Source organism: Malania oleifera, chromosome 9, assembly GCF_029873635.1.
Source record: "Malania oleifera isolate guangnan ecotype guangnan chromosome 9, ASM2987363v1, whole genome shotgun sequence".
Lineage (NCBI taxonomy): Eukaryota > Viridiplantae > Streptophyta > Magnoliopsida > Santalales > Ximeniaceae > Malania > Malania oleifera.
The window spans coordinates 16,866,872-16,886,376 of record NC_080425.1 but is presented as its reverse complement, the minus strand read 5'-3'; the positions used below and the strand labels follow the sequence as shown (position 1 = coordinate 16,886,376).

Genomic DNA, 19,505 nt, shown 5'->3' with positions numbered 1-19,505 from the left:
GGAACCATCCCAAATTTTGGGTAAGTTAGTTAATTTCAATTTTATAAGGTTTTTGGTGTTTCTAAACTGAGGATAATACGTTAGGGAAGATAATACTAAAGTTTTGTTGGGAAATATCAATTTCAAGGTGTTGAGCTGGGGACCACACGAGTGTAATCTTGGAGTAATATGTAAGTTTTCCATAAGTTAGGTAAGGGGATAAACTAAGTCAGATATCTTATGAAGATATATTTACTATTTTACAGCATTTAATTTCAAGTAAATATGTATATTGTGGAAATATGTTGAAAATAATGTTGTTGACCAAAAATATGATTTTCATGTATAATATCATAAATATGTCTTTAGAATAGATTTTATGTTCTGAATATTACCCGTTTTGTGTGACATGAGTAACATATATCATGAAAATTATGATGATGAAATATTATGTTTTCAAAATAAGCATGTTATTACTACTTTCAAGAAATTATTAAAAACGATACAGATATGTAGGAGGTGTCATTCTCCTTTATACTGGGATGAGATAGGTGAGCAGCGAGTTGCGGGTCCAAAGCTAGTGTAGCAGGCATATGATAAAGTTTGGCTCATCAGAGACAGAATCAGTGCAGCTCAAAGCCGGAAGAAAAATTACGCTGATACTCACTACAAGAAACTTAAGTTTGATGTTGGAGATCACGTGTTTTTGAAAATAGCTCCATTAAAGGAAGTTATGAGATTTGGAAGGAAGAGTAAGCTTAGACTTAGGTTTATTTGCCCATTTGAAATTCTTAAGAGAGTGGGGTCAATTACCTACAAGCTAGCCTTATCACCCATTTTGTTCAAAATACACGACATATTCCATGTTTCCATGTTGAGTAAATACGCCCCAGACCCCTCTCATGTGATTAGTTATGGTGAGATAGAGCTCAAGGATACTCTGGCGTGTAAGGTGGTACCAGTGCAGATTCTGGACACGAAAGAACAGGAATTGCGCAATAAGAAGATTTCTTTAGTAAAAGTTATGTGGAGGAATTATGCGGTAGAGGAAGCCTAATGGGATAACTGTGTTTCTGCCCCACATAATCTAGTGCACTCCATAGACAGGAATGAGTGTGTGGCTCCTGAATCAAATAATACGATAACTTTAAATGAAAGCATGCTAACCATACTTATCACCATGTTGCCGACTGTCCTAGCATCACCAGGCATCAAGGTATAAAATCTTGCTAGAGCCGTATTCCTTTGATGACCTCCATGAGGCACCTAATAGCCTCCCCGAGTAGGTCTAGGAGTGGGAGCAGCTCCAATTTGAGCCTGAAAATCTCTCATCATATGTCCTGGCTCCCAACATCGATAACAGATACCTTGCTCGGCATGACACTCACCTGGGTTTTTCTTCCCACAAGTCGGACAAGCTGGAAAAGATTGCATACCCTAAAACCCACGATTCCCTGACTTTTGCCTCAGATCCCTATTGTAACTACTTATCTTCCACGAACCTCGATTGGACCCTTGCTAGGAACCAGAAGGCGTGGATCTCTTCCTCAGTTTCTGCTCCTTAGCCTCCAACCGCTCTTTGGCTTCTGCCATAACTGCCCTGTCTACTAGCTTGGAAAAATCTTACAATCTCAGTATTGACACTTGCTTATATAATTCTCTTCTTAGACCTCTTTCAAGCCGTTTTACCTTCTTCATATCGTCTGGAATAATGTACGGGGCGAAGTGGGATAACTCAATGAACCTCGCCGCGTACTGCTGCATTGTTTGTAGTCCCTGCTTCAGATTCAGGAACTCCTCTATCTTGGCTTCTTTGGATGAGGATGGAAAGTATCTGTTGAAAAATACTTCCTTAAACCGATCCCATGTCATCTCTATAGGCACTGTCCTCTGCTGCTCCAGAAGTTTCACTACCGTCCACCATCTCTCAGCCTCTTCTGTAAGTTTATATGCAGTGAACAACACCCTCTACTCCTCAATACACTGTAGCACTGCAAATAATTTTTCAATCTCCTGCATCTAGTTCTCGGTGACCGTAGGATTAGTTCCTCCTGAAAAAGCCTGAGGATTCATCTTAATAAACTTCTCAATCAAACTCTGTGGCCTGTAGACATACCACCCTACTTTCTGGAGTTTCTAGCAATTTTAGCCATGACTTGCTAAGCCATGCTGTGCAATATTGTGTCTGAATCGCCACTCGCAACGCCTGAGGGCCCAACACCCTCATTACCACTAGCATGGGTGCTACTACCTCTAGGGTCCATCTTGAAAAGACATTAAACTTAGCTTAGGACCCTATTACCATAACATATCATCTAACTAGTATATTATATCCTTAACTGATTTATCATCCCTGATCTTAATTCAAGGTTCAATCCTGCAACCTCCTAGTTATCCAACCCGACAATAGTTTACCATGACTTTCCTAAAATTGTCACCCTAAGAAAAACACACAAACCATCATAGAAGTCTTGTATCTAGGCTACAAAACCAGACCTCAAATTCCCTTATCCTATACTCTGGTATTGTTACCGCTGCATTCTAGAGTCTGCAGAACTTAGCATCCTAGTCTCTGATACCAAACTGTAATGACTTGCTTAATTTAATACATAATCAACCACATTAAATACCCTGATACCATTAACTTATAACATAACAATGTTAACCCGAACCCGTGGGTAACTGGGACACACCTGTCACACACAACGGACACCTAAGCAGTAGTAAATATAAATTTCATCCACCTAACCATCAAATACAATACTAGAGATACTTACATTCCACTATACTTCTGTAGATGTATATATACAATCCTCATAACCTCAAAAGACAAAACTAGAATCAAACACCAAAAACCAGCTGATCCTAGCTAAAAAACTCACCCTCCTAGTAGGGTAGTAAGAAATGCTTCTAATGGCATGGAGCTCGGTCCGCCAGTCTGTTTAGATTTCCTGAAATAATTTTAAGTTAGGGTGAGACACCTCTCAGTAAAGGAAATAAACTAAATACAATTGCATGGCAACATGAATATTTGTGTGCTATAATAAATATACAGTACATATTACATGCTTGAAAACACTGATAATATCATAATTGAATAATCATACAATTTCATAGTTATACTGAATCATACTATATTTCAATGTTCATAAAATCATCTGCTATAAATAGTAGTAATGAAATATACCCAGGATTAATAGCTAGCTGATGTCATGTATTACCCCCCATGACGGGTTGTGCAGCTCGAAGGTGAGACTCGACAATGACTGGACCACCACTACCGAGTCAAAAATGTCTGTGAGTACGATGGGCACCACGATGCTCCTGGTGAAGTTCTCTGCAAGTCTGCCGGAGCGGATCGTTGGTGAAATGAAGTTGAATTTCATCCCAAATTCAGGGTAAGACCTTTTAGTCCATTTTTGGCCTTCTAACAGTTATAGGAAATGATGTAGGCGTAGACTGATATTTTGTTCTAGAAAACATTGTTTTCAGGGTGTTACGTAGGAGGCCCTGTGGGTGTTAGGCCAGTATACCATAGGGGCTTTCCAGTAGTCAGGTAAGGGAAATATGCTATGCTAGGTAATTCTAAAATGATTTTCAGTATCAAATGTATATTTTTACCAGGTTATTATTCACAGTAGGACTTTATACAACCTATTAATTATAATATTATGTATTAAATTTTTGTGTGGCTTAAGAATATGAAAATAGTACGGAAATATGTTATACAGTTTATAGTACCATGATTATACGAATTTCAGTACCATGATTATACAGTTTTCAGTGTTATGATTATACAGTTTTTAGTACCATGACGTACGTATTATAGTTCAGTTCAGAAATACAGATAATATAGTTACAGTTTATTTCATTGTCATGGTTTATATGGTTATTTCAGAATCATGGTAAATCAGATAGTTGTATATAGAAATATATTATATAGTATCAGACCCTGTTGGACCATAGAGTTACAGAGCATGGTACCGTTGCTATATATATTATGTTATGTTATGAGTACAACCACCTATTTAGATAATACGTGGTAGTAGGTCGATCACCTAGGCCCTTGACGTGGACAGGCTCCCCATCAGACATGGGTTGAGGTGGGCAGATCAGACCGATGGAGTTTAGTGATTTACCTTGGTCGACCAGCCAGTGTAGATCTCGCCTACGGGCCACGCAATCCTGTCATGAGGGGTTAATCATGACACACAGTTATCCACAGGGAAAGTTTTCTGTTATTATTACGCATGTATAGATTTACAGAAATAGGGAACATACTTATGTGTACTAGAAGTATTTTAAATAGTAACCTACGATACTGTTATGTTAAGCAACATGGAAAGGGTGGTGAATTTTATCACTTGTACTATATTTACATATTCAGTTATACATGACTATATGAAAATAGATTTTCATAATATTGTAGCTCATTTGCCACACACTAGTAATAGCATATTTCATCTTACTGAGCGTTGACTCATCCTAGTGTTGAATCATTTTTCAGGTGATCTAGGTAGGCGAGCAGACCAGGCTCGCAGATAGAGGGGCTACAGTAGTGCCCTGTCAGTGAAGTGAGTATTGTGGAGGATTTTGTATATCCCAGCATAGTTGGGGATATTTTGGGAATAGTGATATGTGTATATTTTGGAAAACGTGTTAGCACTCTGGTATTGTATGGTATTGGTATTGTGTATAATTATATATGGATATGTTTATTTGATTTTCGCTTCTTGCTGCTTAGGTTGATAATTGGGTTTGATTAGTATGGTATCAGAGCATGTAGAATATCATAGTATAAAAAAAAAAAAAGGAAAAAAAAACCCAGTTTATTAAGCAGGTCGTTACAGATAACATTTTCTGAATTCTGTCATAACATAAATAATCACGGCCTTGCGCCGGATAGCATACATAATTGCGGCCTTAGGCCGGCAAACATACATAACTGTGGCCTTATGCCGAGTATCAATCATGGCCTTGTGCCGAACATATCATAGATACTGAACTGAGCATATATACTGTTTATCATATATTCTGAAATCATAATTTTCTATATTATCATGTTATTCTTGAAAATAACTGTAAACATGCTTTTTTAATAAATCTGACTTAACATAATACATTATATGTGAAATAATATTCATGCCACACAAACTGAATAAAATCATGAATTCTGTTCTGAAAAAACATTTCCTGACATTTACACTAAAACATATACTTGTGTAAAAACAAAAATTTCCTAGGTATATATATATTTTCCCAAAATACTCATACATAATACATGCTTTCTGAAAATTAATCTGCTATTAATTAATAATAATTTTCATGGAAAATTATTGCTTTAGTTTACTCCCTTACCTGACTACTGGAAAGCTTCTAAAATGACTAGTTTTGCACTCACAGGGTTCTCCGTTCAACACCTTGAAAACAACATTGCCCCGAACAAAACTTCATGATTTCTTCAAATGCTACATTTTCTACAATTGTAGGAATGCCAAATACTCAATAAAAAACCTTATCCTAAACTTGGGATGGAGTCCAAGATAGCCCCACCAATGATCTACTCTAACAAACTTGAAGAGAACTTCCCCAGGAGTAACGTGGCAGCTTCAGATTGTCGATCTGGCAAAGAACGGACCCAAAATCTTAGAGAGAAGGAAGGATAACTAAAGAGGGGAGAGAGAGAGAGAGAGAGAGAGAGAGAGAGAGAGAGAGGTTCTTCGCGTGAATTCTGCGGTGAAAAATGAGTTCTAGCTATTTATACACCTGCACTTGTCGACGAGACACGCCACCTTGTCGACGAGGCCATGAAAGGAGTTCGTCGACGAACGCTTATTCCTTATCGATGAAATTTAGAGTTGAATATAGCCCCTCGGTAACTTCTTGTCAATGAGATGCGTGTCAACGTCGACGATCCCATTAAGCGTGTGCGTTTGTCGACGAGACCCTATTGAATTCGAATTTACAATTTCTTTTTCTCTCATCCTCCTATTATTTAATTAATTTAATTCAACCGGTCTCTACAATTAAACTCTCTAATGCGTGGACAATTTAGGAAGTTGTATTTACATTGTTGTCATTGTTCATGCTTTGTTCATTATCATTACATATTTCGAGAGTGTCTCTACTTATGTTCTCTGGGTACATAGTGGGGTGTTATGACAATTTGTTAGTGATGAAAAACTAAGAACATGTTCACTTCCCCCATCTCGTGTACTTGGAGAACCATGGGGAGATGTTGCCAAAATTTAGAATGACTATGATCAAAGAGTTTAAGCGATTGGCTACAATTTCAGGGGGCACAACAGTTCTACTAAACGGCTCAGTCGACTGCCCACACCACACTCTCCATGATATCGTGTGGTTGCATTAACACCTCACTAGCAACGGTATAGTGCTCAATATCACAACCCATCATTAGGGTTTCCATAACCATCCGTTAGGGTTATCATTACCACATACCCGCAATCATTATGTGGTATTGACATTTCATCAATCATATTTCAATGATCCTATTGTAGCTTTCGCATTTTGCAATGTTCACATTTCCCAGTATTTAATGATCCCATTGTAGCTTTCGCACTTTACAATGTTCACATTCAATTTCCACATTTCAATATTTATATTGCAGAATTTTTATTGCAATATTCCCATTTTTAATATTCACATTTCAAAATTCATTTCATAATAATACATATATATATATATATATATATATATATATCTCATTTCACATTATTCAACATTTCCCAATAAAACATTTCTATACTGAATATTTCATCATTTTTCTTAAAATACTCTTCAATATATATATATATATATATATATATATATATATATATATCCTCGTTTCAATGTTTCTTAATAAAACTATTCTCATATCAGTATATTTTAATTCATCGCAATAAAAATATTCTCATAATTTTCTGTGCACATCTCATCATCTCATAATAGTATATATCATGTTTCACGTATTTCAACATTTCTCAATTAAACATATCTTCATTTCATAATTATCTTCCCGTAAACATATCAATGTTTCACATATCAGTATTTCTCAGAAAGTACTCATTAATATTTATCACTTTTCATCACCTCTTATATTTCAAATACCAAAACACCACAATTCAATATAAATCACATGCCACACAACTTTATCTAATATTCATATCATAATAATTTCAGGCAAAATATCATATACTCATTTTCACGTATTAACTAAATCAGTAATTCTCAAAATATCTGTAATAATTTATTCCTTTTACCTGGTTTCCTGAACTATGCCTGTAGGGATCCCAAAATTATACTCGCGGCGGTCATGCTAACCCTAAATTCAATAACCCTAGTTCAATCCCAGAATGCCCAATATTCTAGCATTTCCAAATCTACATCAATTAAATAACAATTAATTTCTAAATAACCCTTTTATCCTAGTTTTGGGGTTATGCCTATGACGACCCCATGAGAAATTCATTCCACTAGACTTGTAGAGAATCATCCTTAGATTCTTGTGATAGTGTCCGATCGTCAATTAGGCATAAAATTTAAGAAAAATTGAGGTAAGAGTGAGAATTTACCTTATCCCAGGGGATATGCCTACGTCGCTCCTACGACAAATTCGCTCTGGTATAAATGTTGGTGGTGGAGAATGGAGCCCAGTGATATTTTTCGATTTATGATCGGTGCTCGTTAGATCGATAAAATCGAGGAGAGAGGGAGAGAAGACGAGGAGAGAGACGAGAGTGAGAGACGCTGTGAGAGAGACAGTGCATAGATACTGAGAGAGTTTGAGAGGCGCAGGCAAGGGAAAGAAAAGAACCTTTAATTGAAATCCACAATCTTCCTTAAGATTCTTTTAACCTACTTTATTTTATATATATATATATATATATATATATACACATATATATCTTATTATATTATATATTTAATTAATTCAATTTAATAATATTTAATTAATTTAGTTATTAATAATTAATTAATTAATTAATAAATTTTATTTTATTTTATTTATTTATTTATTTATTTTTTATATTTCCATGCATAAATTTTTCGGGGTTATTACATCCCCTATCAGTCTAAAGGTGGTATATAGAAATCTCCGCTCGTCGGTGTAACACAAAATAGTGTGGATCTTCTCAATCTCCTGTGTAACACCCCGACCCCGAGGGGCCTGGGATATTAACTTTTTACTACTGATTTACAGCGGAAGCAAATAAACTCAAATTTTATTCAAACCAGAGCGCTAATTATTCATATTACAATCATTTATTTCAAAAGAAGGAAAATTTCACAAACATAAATATCTGAAACCATACTAATATTTTTAATCAATCTTTATTTTTCTAATCCCCACCCGCATGCTTGCTAAGCCTGATTCCCGACATGTCCTTCGGAGTTATCTGAAATAAAATATGATTGGGATGAGACGACGCTCAGTAAGTAAATAAGATTATTATTAGTGTGTGGACAAAATGAGTTTTTAAAGAATTTCGTAAAACAATAATGAATACTATAACTTCAAGATTTCTTTTAGAATAAACATAAATTTAACAATTTCTGCATAAAACTTTTGTCATCAATTTCAACAGTAAATTTTTAAATCATATACTATAACTGCTAAATTAAACTTTTAACTTTAAAACTGTAAAAATATTTAATGATAAACATACATATACTTTTCCTTATACGTTTTCCTTAGATCGTCATATAAGCACCAAAATGATCCTTTTCACGTAAACTTACACTTTTCCTTCAAATTATCAGTAACTTTGTACACGTAATTAAATACGTATAAACATATATTGTAAAAACCACCCTTAGGCCTGTTTGCCGTAAGTCATGTTTACCCCCATGACTGGGTTGTGCGATCCGAAGACTGGACTTAGCTGGCTGGCCGACCAAACTAAATCAACGTACGTAAACTTTAAGTGAGATTTTCCTTATTAAGTCCTGGACTTAAACCAGGTGTGCACTCAGGAGAAATCCACTAACATAAATAACCACTCTGTAAACAGTGTGGGTGCACTCTGATCCGTATAAACTTTAAGCTGCGGTACCGAGCATCTGTAACTTTGAACTTTCGTTGCCATAAGGGGTTTGAAAATCATCTTATTATCATTTATGCAATTTAAAATAATATCGTGAAAATCTCATCTTTACTCATATTTACATAAAAAAAATGTAACGTAGAAATAAACTCATGCCACACAATTTTTGTGTTAAAAATATATATATAATTTTATTTTTGAATAGAAAGAAATGCTGAAAATTTACCCGAGGGGATTAGAACATTTCTTAACCCAAATATAGATGCAAGTATATTAAAGATAGAACTGGTATAATTAAATATGCGTGAAAATAAACTCATGAAAATTTTGTGGAACTAATTGACATAATTAAAATTTACGTACAAAATAAACTCGGGTATGAATTTAAAATAAAAAGAAACTAACATAATCAAAATTTACTTACAAATAAACTCGGGTATAAATTTTGAATAAAAATACTAACATAATCAAATTTACTTACAAATAAACTCGGGTATAAATTTTGAATAAAAATACTAACATAATCAAAATTTACTTACAAATAAACTCGGGTATAAATTTTGAATAAAAATACTAACATAATCCAATTTACTTACAAATAAACTCGGGTATAAATTTTGAATAAAAATACTAACATAATCAAAATTTACTTACCTTCTTCTTTTACCGTGTGCTACGAACACAATAATTATCTTTAAGAAATGAGATCGGAAAAAGTGGGTGATTAAGAATTTATTCAAAAATTCTCTCTCCACCACAAATTCTTTCACTCACTAATCCTTCTCTTCCTTGGAAAATTGTTGTGAAAAATGAAGGTTGAGAGCTCCCTATTTATAGGAAAATTTTGGGGAAGAAATAGAATTTATAAAAGTGTGGGGAGATGTGTGAAATTATAATTTTAAAAATTAAAGAATGGGCAAGGGATGGGCAAGGTATGGGTTGAGTGGAGGCTATTTGGAAGTGCTTGCCACCATTCCCACTAAATAAATTTTTAATTAATTACTTACCTAATTAATTAATCCATTACCTAACTAATTATTTTATTATTTTATTATTTTTCTTAATCATTATTATCATTATTATTATCATTGTTATTAATTTTAAACTATATTTAGTATTTATTTTATTTTATTTTATTTTTGAACAAGAATTAAATTTAAATTTTAAAAACTCATGTGGGCCCCACATGGTCTTGTGGGCCCCATGTAGTCTTGTGGGCCCCACACAATTTCGAGACCCAAATGGATCGTACGTAATTCCAATAACTCTTATACGATTTTATGCATCCTGCATAGTTTTGAGACTTGTGAAAACCTTCATACGGTTTCGGGACTCATGTGGGCCCCACACAGTCTTGTGGGCCCCGCATAGGATACCTATTTTATTATTATTTTATCATATATTTCTTCAAATTATATCAGTTAAAACATTATTTTATGTACTCATTTACGTATATAAACAGTGTCTTGTGGCTCCGGGACTCATGTGGACCCCACATAGTCTTGTGGGCCCCACATATGATACCTATATTATTATCATCTTATTATGTATTTCTACAAATTATGTCTGTCAAAACACTATTTTATGTATATATACTTATTTACGTATACAAATAGTGTCTATCCTGTTTATCCTATGAAATTCCATTTTGACCATGCCGGCCTCCAGGGAGCGACTGAGCCGCAATGGTCTCTGAGCACTCGCTAAGACAAGGTCTTTCTTAGGCATCAAACATGGAATCAAGGATCCTACAGAAAAACACTTCTGTATTGATATTAACTTAATGACTATTTTTATTATTTTATTATTATTGTACTTTAATCATATATATATATATATATTTGGGTCATCACATCCTGTATCTAGTTCTCTGCCATAATCGGGTCTGCACTCCCGGAGAAGGCCGAGGGATTCATCCTAGTGAACTGTTAAATAGTGCAACCCTGATCCACTTATGGGCATCCCTGCTCCCTCAAATTCCGTGCTATCTCAGCCATTACCTATTAAGCCACACTGCGTAGGACCGCATCAAAATCTCTGCGTCTATACTAGAGGGCCCCGCATCATTACCACCTCCAACATGAGCGTTGCTATTTCCAGGGTCCATCTTGAAAATAGAACAAAACAATTTTAGAATCCTATCATCATAACATGCCTATTGCATTTATCTATCTAAGAACTTTAGCATATCCTCCTATACCAATCCCCTTTACATCCTTATTAGTTTAGGATTCAGTCTTACCACTCAGAAACAAGAACCGGCGATAGTTTACCTTGACTTTCTTGAGATCGTCAACCCAGGAAAATCATAGAAACCACCACCGAATTTCCTACCTTTAGGCTATGAGACAGAACCCTAAATTCTAAACTTAGTCCTCACCAAAATCCATTCCTATACTCTGGTATTGTTATCCACTATATCCTAAAGTCTGCAGAACCTAACAACCTAAGCTTTGATACCAAATTGTGATGCCCTGATTTTTTTTAATATGTATATATATATATACAATCAAATAACTAATAGAGTCAACTAAGACAACACGGTACCAAAGTGGGGTACCGAGGATACATCTGTCTATATCCATATTTATCTGTGCAGTGGAAAACATAACATATTTAAATCTTATATACAATACCAGAGTGCTACTAGTCTCCAAAATGTGCACACAACTCCCAAAAACAAACCAACTGATATCACAAGGTTTACATATCCTTATCCCTAATCCCTGATATAAACACACATACCCTACACTACAGGGGCGATGACTCCTCTATCTCGGAGCTTGCTCCTTCTGACGTCTCGTATTTCCTGAAATATTTAAGATCTATGAGGTGAGACACCTCTCAGTAAGCAGAAATAAATTATTATCAGTGTGTATCAATGAGTTACAGTGTATCATATCATGTTTATAAAAAAATATTAATTTAACTGAAGTATCAAAGAAATCTTTGCTCATATCTATACTTTTTATCGAAATCATAATCATACTCAATAGATATTTCTGCGTATAAAATAACATATCTGTCAAAACATAATCATATGAGTGTATCATGTCTGTAATGTGGAGACCTATTCATATCATCGTCATGTAATAACCCCACATGACTAGATTGTGCGGCCCGAAGGTGGGACTTAACCCTGGTTGGCCTACTAGGCTGAGTCAAAATATCTCGTCTGTAGTATGATTGGTCCACTGCAACCTGACTCGAGCCAAGGGGCATTCAACATCTCTTCGAAGGACTAATCGAATTTAAATACCTACACGCTCCCTGAGCTGTGTGGTTGTACTAAATCAATCACTAACAACGGTACCGTACTCTCATTTGGTTCTTATTTCCATCACTCATTATTCATACAAATCCGTTTTCAAAACTATCGTTTCTCATAAACATGCTCAAGTATGTGAGTATCCATGTGTAACAAATCTTGTCTATAACTCATGGTGCTCAAGCTCATGAGTATTCATGTGTATGCAACACATCTCATCTGTAACTCATGGCTGTTCATTATATCTATAAGTATAAAACTATCGTGTTTATGTATATCACATATCATCATATCATATTTGATAAAAACATGTCTATATACATCTCATTTCAACATATTTGTCTTAAACATATTGGTATAATACTCATATCATCATATCAGTGTAAAACATATCTATACATATCTTATATCAATATAGCTGTTTGCAACATACCTGTTTATATCCCATCATAAACTCCATCTCCTCATACAAAACATTCATAGATTTATTTTTCAATAGTCGAAATCATTTCTTATGCCACACAGATTTTCAATAACAATATATAACGATATCATAATAATCTAGTAAAACATTAGGTATTTCCAAAACTACCGTTTCACATATATATACCCGATAAGTCAGAAAATTTACACATATATTATTTTCGTATCATACTTTATTTTAATCATTTAATTTCCAGAAATTGCTGACATAATTTAATTCCCTTTACCTAATTTCCTAAGATATGCTCGTAGGGATCCTAAATCCACGCCTGTGGCGGTCGCACAAAACCATGTATTCCAAAATTCTTAATTTTATCAACTCAACCCTAGAATACATATCATCCCAGCATTCTTAAACCCACACAAACAAAATAACTAATTATTATTAAAAACCAACTCTCTTACCCTAATTTTGGAGTGGTGCTTGAAATCCTCAAAACACAATTCTATCTCGGTTAAATTGATGAGGTTTGCTGCTAGGCCTTGGAAATGGAGTCTGATCGTCAATCTGGGGTATTTAGAGTGAGAAAATGAGGAGAGAGAGAGAGAGAGAGAGAGAGAGAGAGAGAGAGAGAGTCTTCGTAGAAAATGAGAGAGAGAGAGAGTGTTTCTAAATTTTTTTCCAAGAAAAATGACATGCAATCAATATATAGTATTCTGTCCCAGCATGAAACCGTCGACGGTTTCCTTAGGCTCTTTTGAAACCATCGACAGTTTGGTCTTTAACCAAACCATTTTTCACTGTTTTCCCCTTAACCCGACTACAGTAATAACAACACTGTCGACGGTTTGGTCTACACCAAGCCAAAAATCCCCTTTTTCTTTATTTCCTTATTCTTATTATTTTTCGTGTCACTACATTGACAATCAAACTATATTTAATTTGAATGATTTTGAAAATAAATAATTTTCAAACCTTATAATTGATTGACTTTTCATGTGTTTTTCTTTCTCCTTCTTTGGGTTGTATACATGGATCATAGTATATATTGTTCTTGGCCCAAGTAACAAACCAAGGGAGAGTGGATGAATTCGGTTTAATAAAAGTTAAAGTGCTGTATACCAAAATTAAATCAAATTAAATAATTCAAGCAACCACACAAATATAATATATATATATATATATATATATATATATATGTTTACTCATGTATATGTAAGTGTACCTTATGTACTAATATGCATGTGTGTTTGCATCCACATATATGTAGAATTTTGACACAAATATAATATATATATGTTTACTCATGTATATGTAAGTGCATATACATAGTTAGGTATGTAACTATGTACCTTATGTACTAATATGCATGTGTGTTTGTATCCACATATGTTCATGTATAATTTTGCAAACAATTATTAAGCATCATTTAAAGACTCATCTTAGGAAATGACTTTTAATTATTTTATATAATGTTTAACCTCCCTTTTAAGATTAATGTACGTTACTCTTTAATACAATGGTTGACAATCAAACTATATTTAATTTGAATAATTGAAAATAAATACTTTTCAAACAATTTAATTGATTGACTTTTTTTTTTTTTTCTTTCTCCTTCTTTAGGTAGTATGCTTGGATCGTAGCATACATTGCTGTTGGCCTAACTGACAAGCCAATGGGGAGGGATTATATTGGGTTTAATAGAAATTAAAGTGTGTGATACCAAATTTAAATCAAATTAAATAATTCAAGCAACCACACAAATTTAAAACAATTAAATTAAAGACATTGTAGAAAAGGGATGCAGAGACTTTATAGTACTTCAGCTATCCCCATCTACACCCACACTCTCAAGGCCACACACCTTGAAATTCTGCTGTTCCACTTACTTTAATGGCAAAAAAGGCACCAATACACCCTTTGCTTTATACGAAAACAAGAAACTGATTACACTCCTTGTTTTATATGGAGACAAGGTAACCAAATATAAGAATAATTACAAAACAAATTTCTTCACAATTAATTTTGTACAAATTGAAGCACAATAAATAACTTTCAAAGGATATGCAAGATTGTTGCACTAGAGTTGTGAAGGGTTCTCTCAAGAGTGAGCAAATTGAGGCACAAGAGAGATTAAGAGAGAAGAAAGAGTTTGGACACTTATAAAATCAATATCAATAGCTTATCTAAGATTCTTGGGTTTAAGAAGGCATATATATAGATTTTTTTGATTAAACTAGTGGCTTTTTTTTTTGTCTGTCAAAGTTAGTTTTATGTTTAGAATGGTTGACCTTTTTTTTTTTTTTTTTTTTCTAAAAAAAGAGGGCGGTATCTCCAAATATTTATTGATATACCCTCACTTATGACGGAGAAATACTGTGGTTACAAGACAAGTATTGGGAGATTACAGATAAAAACATTAAATGCCTTCTAGAAACAACCCCAACAACTAACCAAAATTGGACTACAAAACCAAACAAAACTAAATAAGAAATAAATCTAAACAGGCCTATAAAAAAAAAGGATAATAAAATAAACTAAAATTAAAAAATTTAAATCAACCAAACAAAAATCGAAAGGATGAACTAATGACGAAAAGAAGTGAGACCCAATCTATCCATTCAAAGGATACCTTTCAGAGAACGTGGTAAAAGATATTGTTCTTCGTAAATGACATTGTTTCCCATTTCTCCTTCTCTAACGAGAAAATAAATCGCGCTATTGCCTTCTCTATATTGATGGATCATCATGAAGTTTACTCCCTCTAGTTCCATAGATTGCATAGGTTGGTTGACCTATGTAAACTAACTATTGGGAGTCTCTAGAAAGCAAGGCCGATTACCCTCTCAAGCTTTCTACCTAGGTTGATTGACCTAGCTACCTAGGGGCAATTGACTGCCTGGGCATTCTGCTTAGGCCAGTCAACCACCCCTTTTGGCTAGTCAACTACCTTTATAGTGGCAGCCCTAAACAATCTCACAATTTTGTTTGTTTTTTCCTATTTAATTGCTTTGATGTCATGACTTTCATGTTCTTTAGATATACAAGATAAAACACATTAAAATTTTGAAGAAATGAATAGAAATAATCAAATAAGTTTTCAATTCTTCTCTCAAATTTTCAATTGTAGTGGCTTGAAATCTTGTTAAAAGACAAGTCAAACATGAATTTAGTGGTCCAATAGTTTGTTATCATAAAAACTAAGTTAATGAAACTCTTCAGCTAACAATTGTCACTAGGGAAAGTCCATAAATCAGAGGATTTGATAATTTATCTTTTGGACAATCATTTATGTTGACACTATATAGACACATACACACACACATATTATTTAGGGGAGAAAGACTTACAAGTTGCATGGGGTGGTCCTTGCACATAGGATTTCAAACACTCCAATCATAAAATGCCTCATTAGCACTTAGACCTATACAAATAAAAGTTATTGTTTAGTACGGTTTCTAATGATATGGATCCCATATAACTTTAGTAGGTTTAAATATTAATACAATATCCTGAGATTGGAGGGTTTGAAATCCTATGTGGAGGGATTACCCTGGCAAGTCTTTCTCTATTTAGGCTATCATATGATCATAAAATTGATATCTTATTTCAATTGAAAGATTTTAATCGCATATCAAGAATAAAATTTTGGGACATTTTATATATGTATGCAATAAATGTGTTGGGTTTTAATTAAGCAACTTTTCTTTTTCTACGAAAGCTAAAATTATATGTGCACAAATGACATACAAACACATGTATGTATGAACAAATGTATATATGAATAATTTTTTTGCAAGTACCATCAACATTTAAAGCATCTTTGAAAAATGCTTTGTTATTTAAATAATTATTGACCTTTTTTTTTTTTGGAGATATTCTTAATTAGACAAATGAAAATATCCTTTGGATAGGTTTGAAAATAAAACTCTACGAGGATTTAATTAAATTAATTCTCATTTATGTGATTCTACTTGAATTTTTTTCCTTTAATGTAGAATAATTGTATATAACTTTTTTCCCCTTCAATGTACAACCATTGTATGGAGTCGCTTAAGAAAAGTCCAAAAATTAGAAGTTGAAATTTTTATATTGTAAGTTTCCAATTCTAAGTGTAAAAGGGGTTAGGATGAGCATAAGTATTAAGATGATCTACATCCAAAATGTTTGTGGCATCCCAATACCGAAAAACATATATTATGGTACCTTTTTAAAGAAATTCACTTTATTTGTTAAATTCTTGACCTCCATTTTAAGACTCTACACTAAATTGACCTTAAATATTATAAATAATGAATATTTTATAAAATAATAATAAATAAGTACTCCCTGACAATTAGTATTCTATTTATATTTATGTTGTGTGCTATGTGAGATTCGTCATCTCTTTAATTACTAGCTAACTTCGAAATAAAATAAAAATATTTTCATAAATTTATAATTTATTTTATAAAAAAAGTTGAAATTAGTTGAGATGTCTACCATGCTATACTTACAAAACTTTTTACATATGGACCTAAAAAAAATCAAATTATTGATACATGTACAGTAATTCTGTGAATATTACAAAACATCATAATTTGATTCATAATTCAATTTTTTAATTGTTAAATTTTAAAAATTATTAAAATTAATCTCATGCATAGCATAGGCTTTCTGCTAGTAATAAATAGAAAGGATAGATCTACGCATGACAAAATATAGTGTCAATAAGAAGAAAAATGAGAGATTGCATATGTTTTAAAGAACATCAAGAGAGATCCATGTTTTAAAAGTTGGGTTTAAGTCTAGGTCCTCAACGATCTTTGGGTTTTATAAGGTCACACTCAATGAAATTTCAATATTTAATTCCAACCACATGGATGCTCCTAAAAATACAAAGATTACACTCAATGAAATCAAGAGCAATATTTTATTTAATCACCATAAACTTGTATGTATATATATATATATATTATAAGAGTCTTTAATTTAATTAGTAGGGGCGCTGGTCAGGGTAATTGCCCGGGTAATAGTAGTTGCAGGTGACAAACCACCAATTCACATTCTTGCACTTAGCCCTGGCACATCCAAGCTTAGTCGAGCTACGCCAAACCACTTGAGTGTAACCACGACAGTTCAGACCATTGGAACAGTTGTTGGTGTTATAGTCATAGATGGGCTTCTGCGCCACCCACTTGTTTACGGCGTCTTCGCCGGAGAAGGAGCCAGGCCCGTTGGCAAGGTTCTCCCCATATATAGTAAGATACTGTGGAGTTAGATCGCTGCAGTCTCCCAGCCTCTTATGGGTGTAGTTTTTGGCATTGGCCTCGACCGTTTTGTCCCATCTCATCGGCCCGACGCCCACCTGCGCTCTGGCTGCATTGTGCACCCTCAGATAGTCTTCTGGAGAGTTCTGTGCTTGGGAGTGAAGAACCCCAATTGCCAAGCTCATCAACGTCATCTGAAAACAAATGGCACGAAACCCCATTTTTGAATTTGGTTGAGAATAGTGCATATGAGCCTGGGAAATACTATATATATATAGGAGAAAGAATATATTCCACTGTCATTATTTGAAATAGAACTTGAAATTTTTAGGCTTTTAAATGGTAATATAGAATAAATGTGCAAGGTTTTAAAGAAATAACCTTTTTTCATGGCTTAGAAAAGGAATTTTTTGAACCATCAATATGACATTACCAAATGTGGTCTAGACAGTTGTGAAAATTTTTAGTAATGACAACCTTGACGATACGTATGGTAACATGGTCATATATTTTGGTCACATTAGCAAGATTTTAGTTGTTGTACGTGGGTCCATCTTTTGGTAATGACAATAAGGGTTCTTGAAACATATTTATCAATGGTAGAAATAATTTTTCTTAACCTCAAATTATTATATCTGAAAACATCTTTTGGCAATGTCTTGGTTTTGATGTTACCAAAAGTGAATTTTAGTTACATCAAGTTGATGTTACTATAAACCTGTTTAAATGTTTATAGTAACTTGTTTTGGCAATGTCATGCTCTTAACATAAAAAAGGACTGGCTCATATTTTCAATCATTTCCTTGTTTTAAACTAATTTTTCAATAATTTTGTTTGTCTTATCCATTATCAATGTAGATATATCATACATGACCAAAATATTATTTTTCAATAACTAAGTACATATACTTTTGTCTACCATGCGCTATAGTTGGGATCCGAGGGAAGCATTCACTCCTTGTCCCTAAGAAAAAAGGATAAATATATATATAAAAAACCAATATTTGATAATTAAAAAACCTATTTTTTCATAGTAAACTAATAAAAAATATATTCTTATGTGCTCATTTTCATTCATATCATAGTTAAAAGTTTGACTTGTAGACTTTGCATGCCCCTGCATAAATATAATATAATACAATAATTAATGCTATAATAGATGCTCAAAGCTACCAAAGATAACAAAGCGACACTTAAAGCATCTTTAGAAAATGCCTTTTTATTTACATAATTTTTGACCACTTTTATGTTTGGGGGATATTCTTTACAGGAGAAATGAAACTATTCTTGGGATAGGTTTGAAAATAAAACTTTGTGAGGATTTAATTAAATGAATTCTCATTTAATGTGGTTCTACTTACTTTTTCTTTTTTGCTTTAATGTAGAATCATTGTATAGAGTTCGTTAGGAGAAGCCCAAAAATTAGAAGTTGAGATTTTTATGTTATAAGTTTCCAATTTTATGTGTAAAAAGGGTTAAGATGAGTATAAGTGTAGAGACTCGGAAAATATAATAATAAAATAAAATTAGAAAAA

At 33.5% G+C, this 19,505-nt stretch overlaps 1 protein-coding gene across 1 annotated transcript; it reads right to left on the bottom strand.

Moving 5' to 3' along the window:
• Nucleotides 1–17,617: 17,617 nt before the first annotated feature.
• Nucleotides 17,618–18,189, bottom strand: LOC131164305 (pathogenesis-related leaf protein 6-like). The gene has a single exon (XM_058121399.1). The coding sequence runs from the start codon at nt 18,162–18,164 to the stop codon at nt 17,697–17,699; it is 468 nt and encodes a 155-aa protein (XP_057977382.1). The 5' UTR covers nt 18,165–18,189; the 3' UTR covers nt 17,618–17,696.
• Nucleotides 18,190–19,505: the final 1,316 nt, after the last annotated feature.

Coding starts and splice junctions, on each gene's coding strand:
- LOC131164305 (XM_058121399.1), bottom strand. CDS start 18,164: ATGACGTTGATGAGCTTGGCAATTGGGGTTCTTCACTCCCAAGCACAG.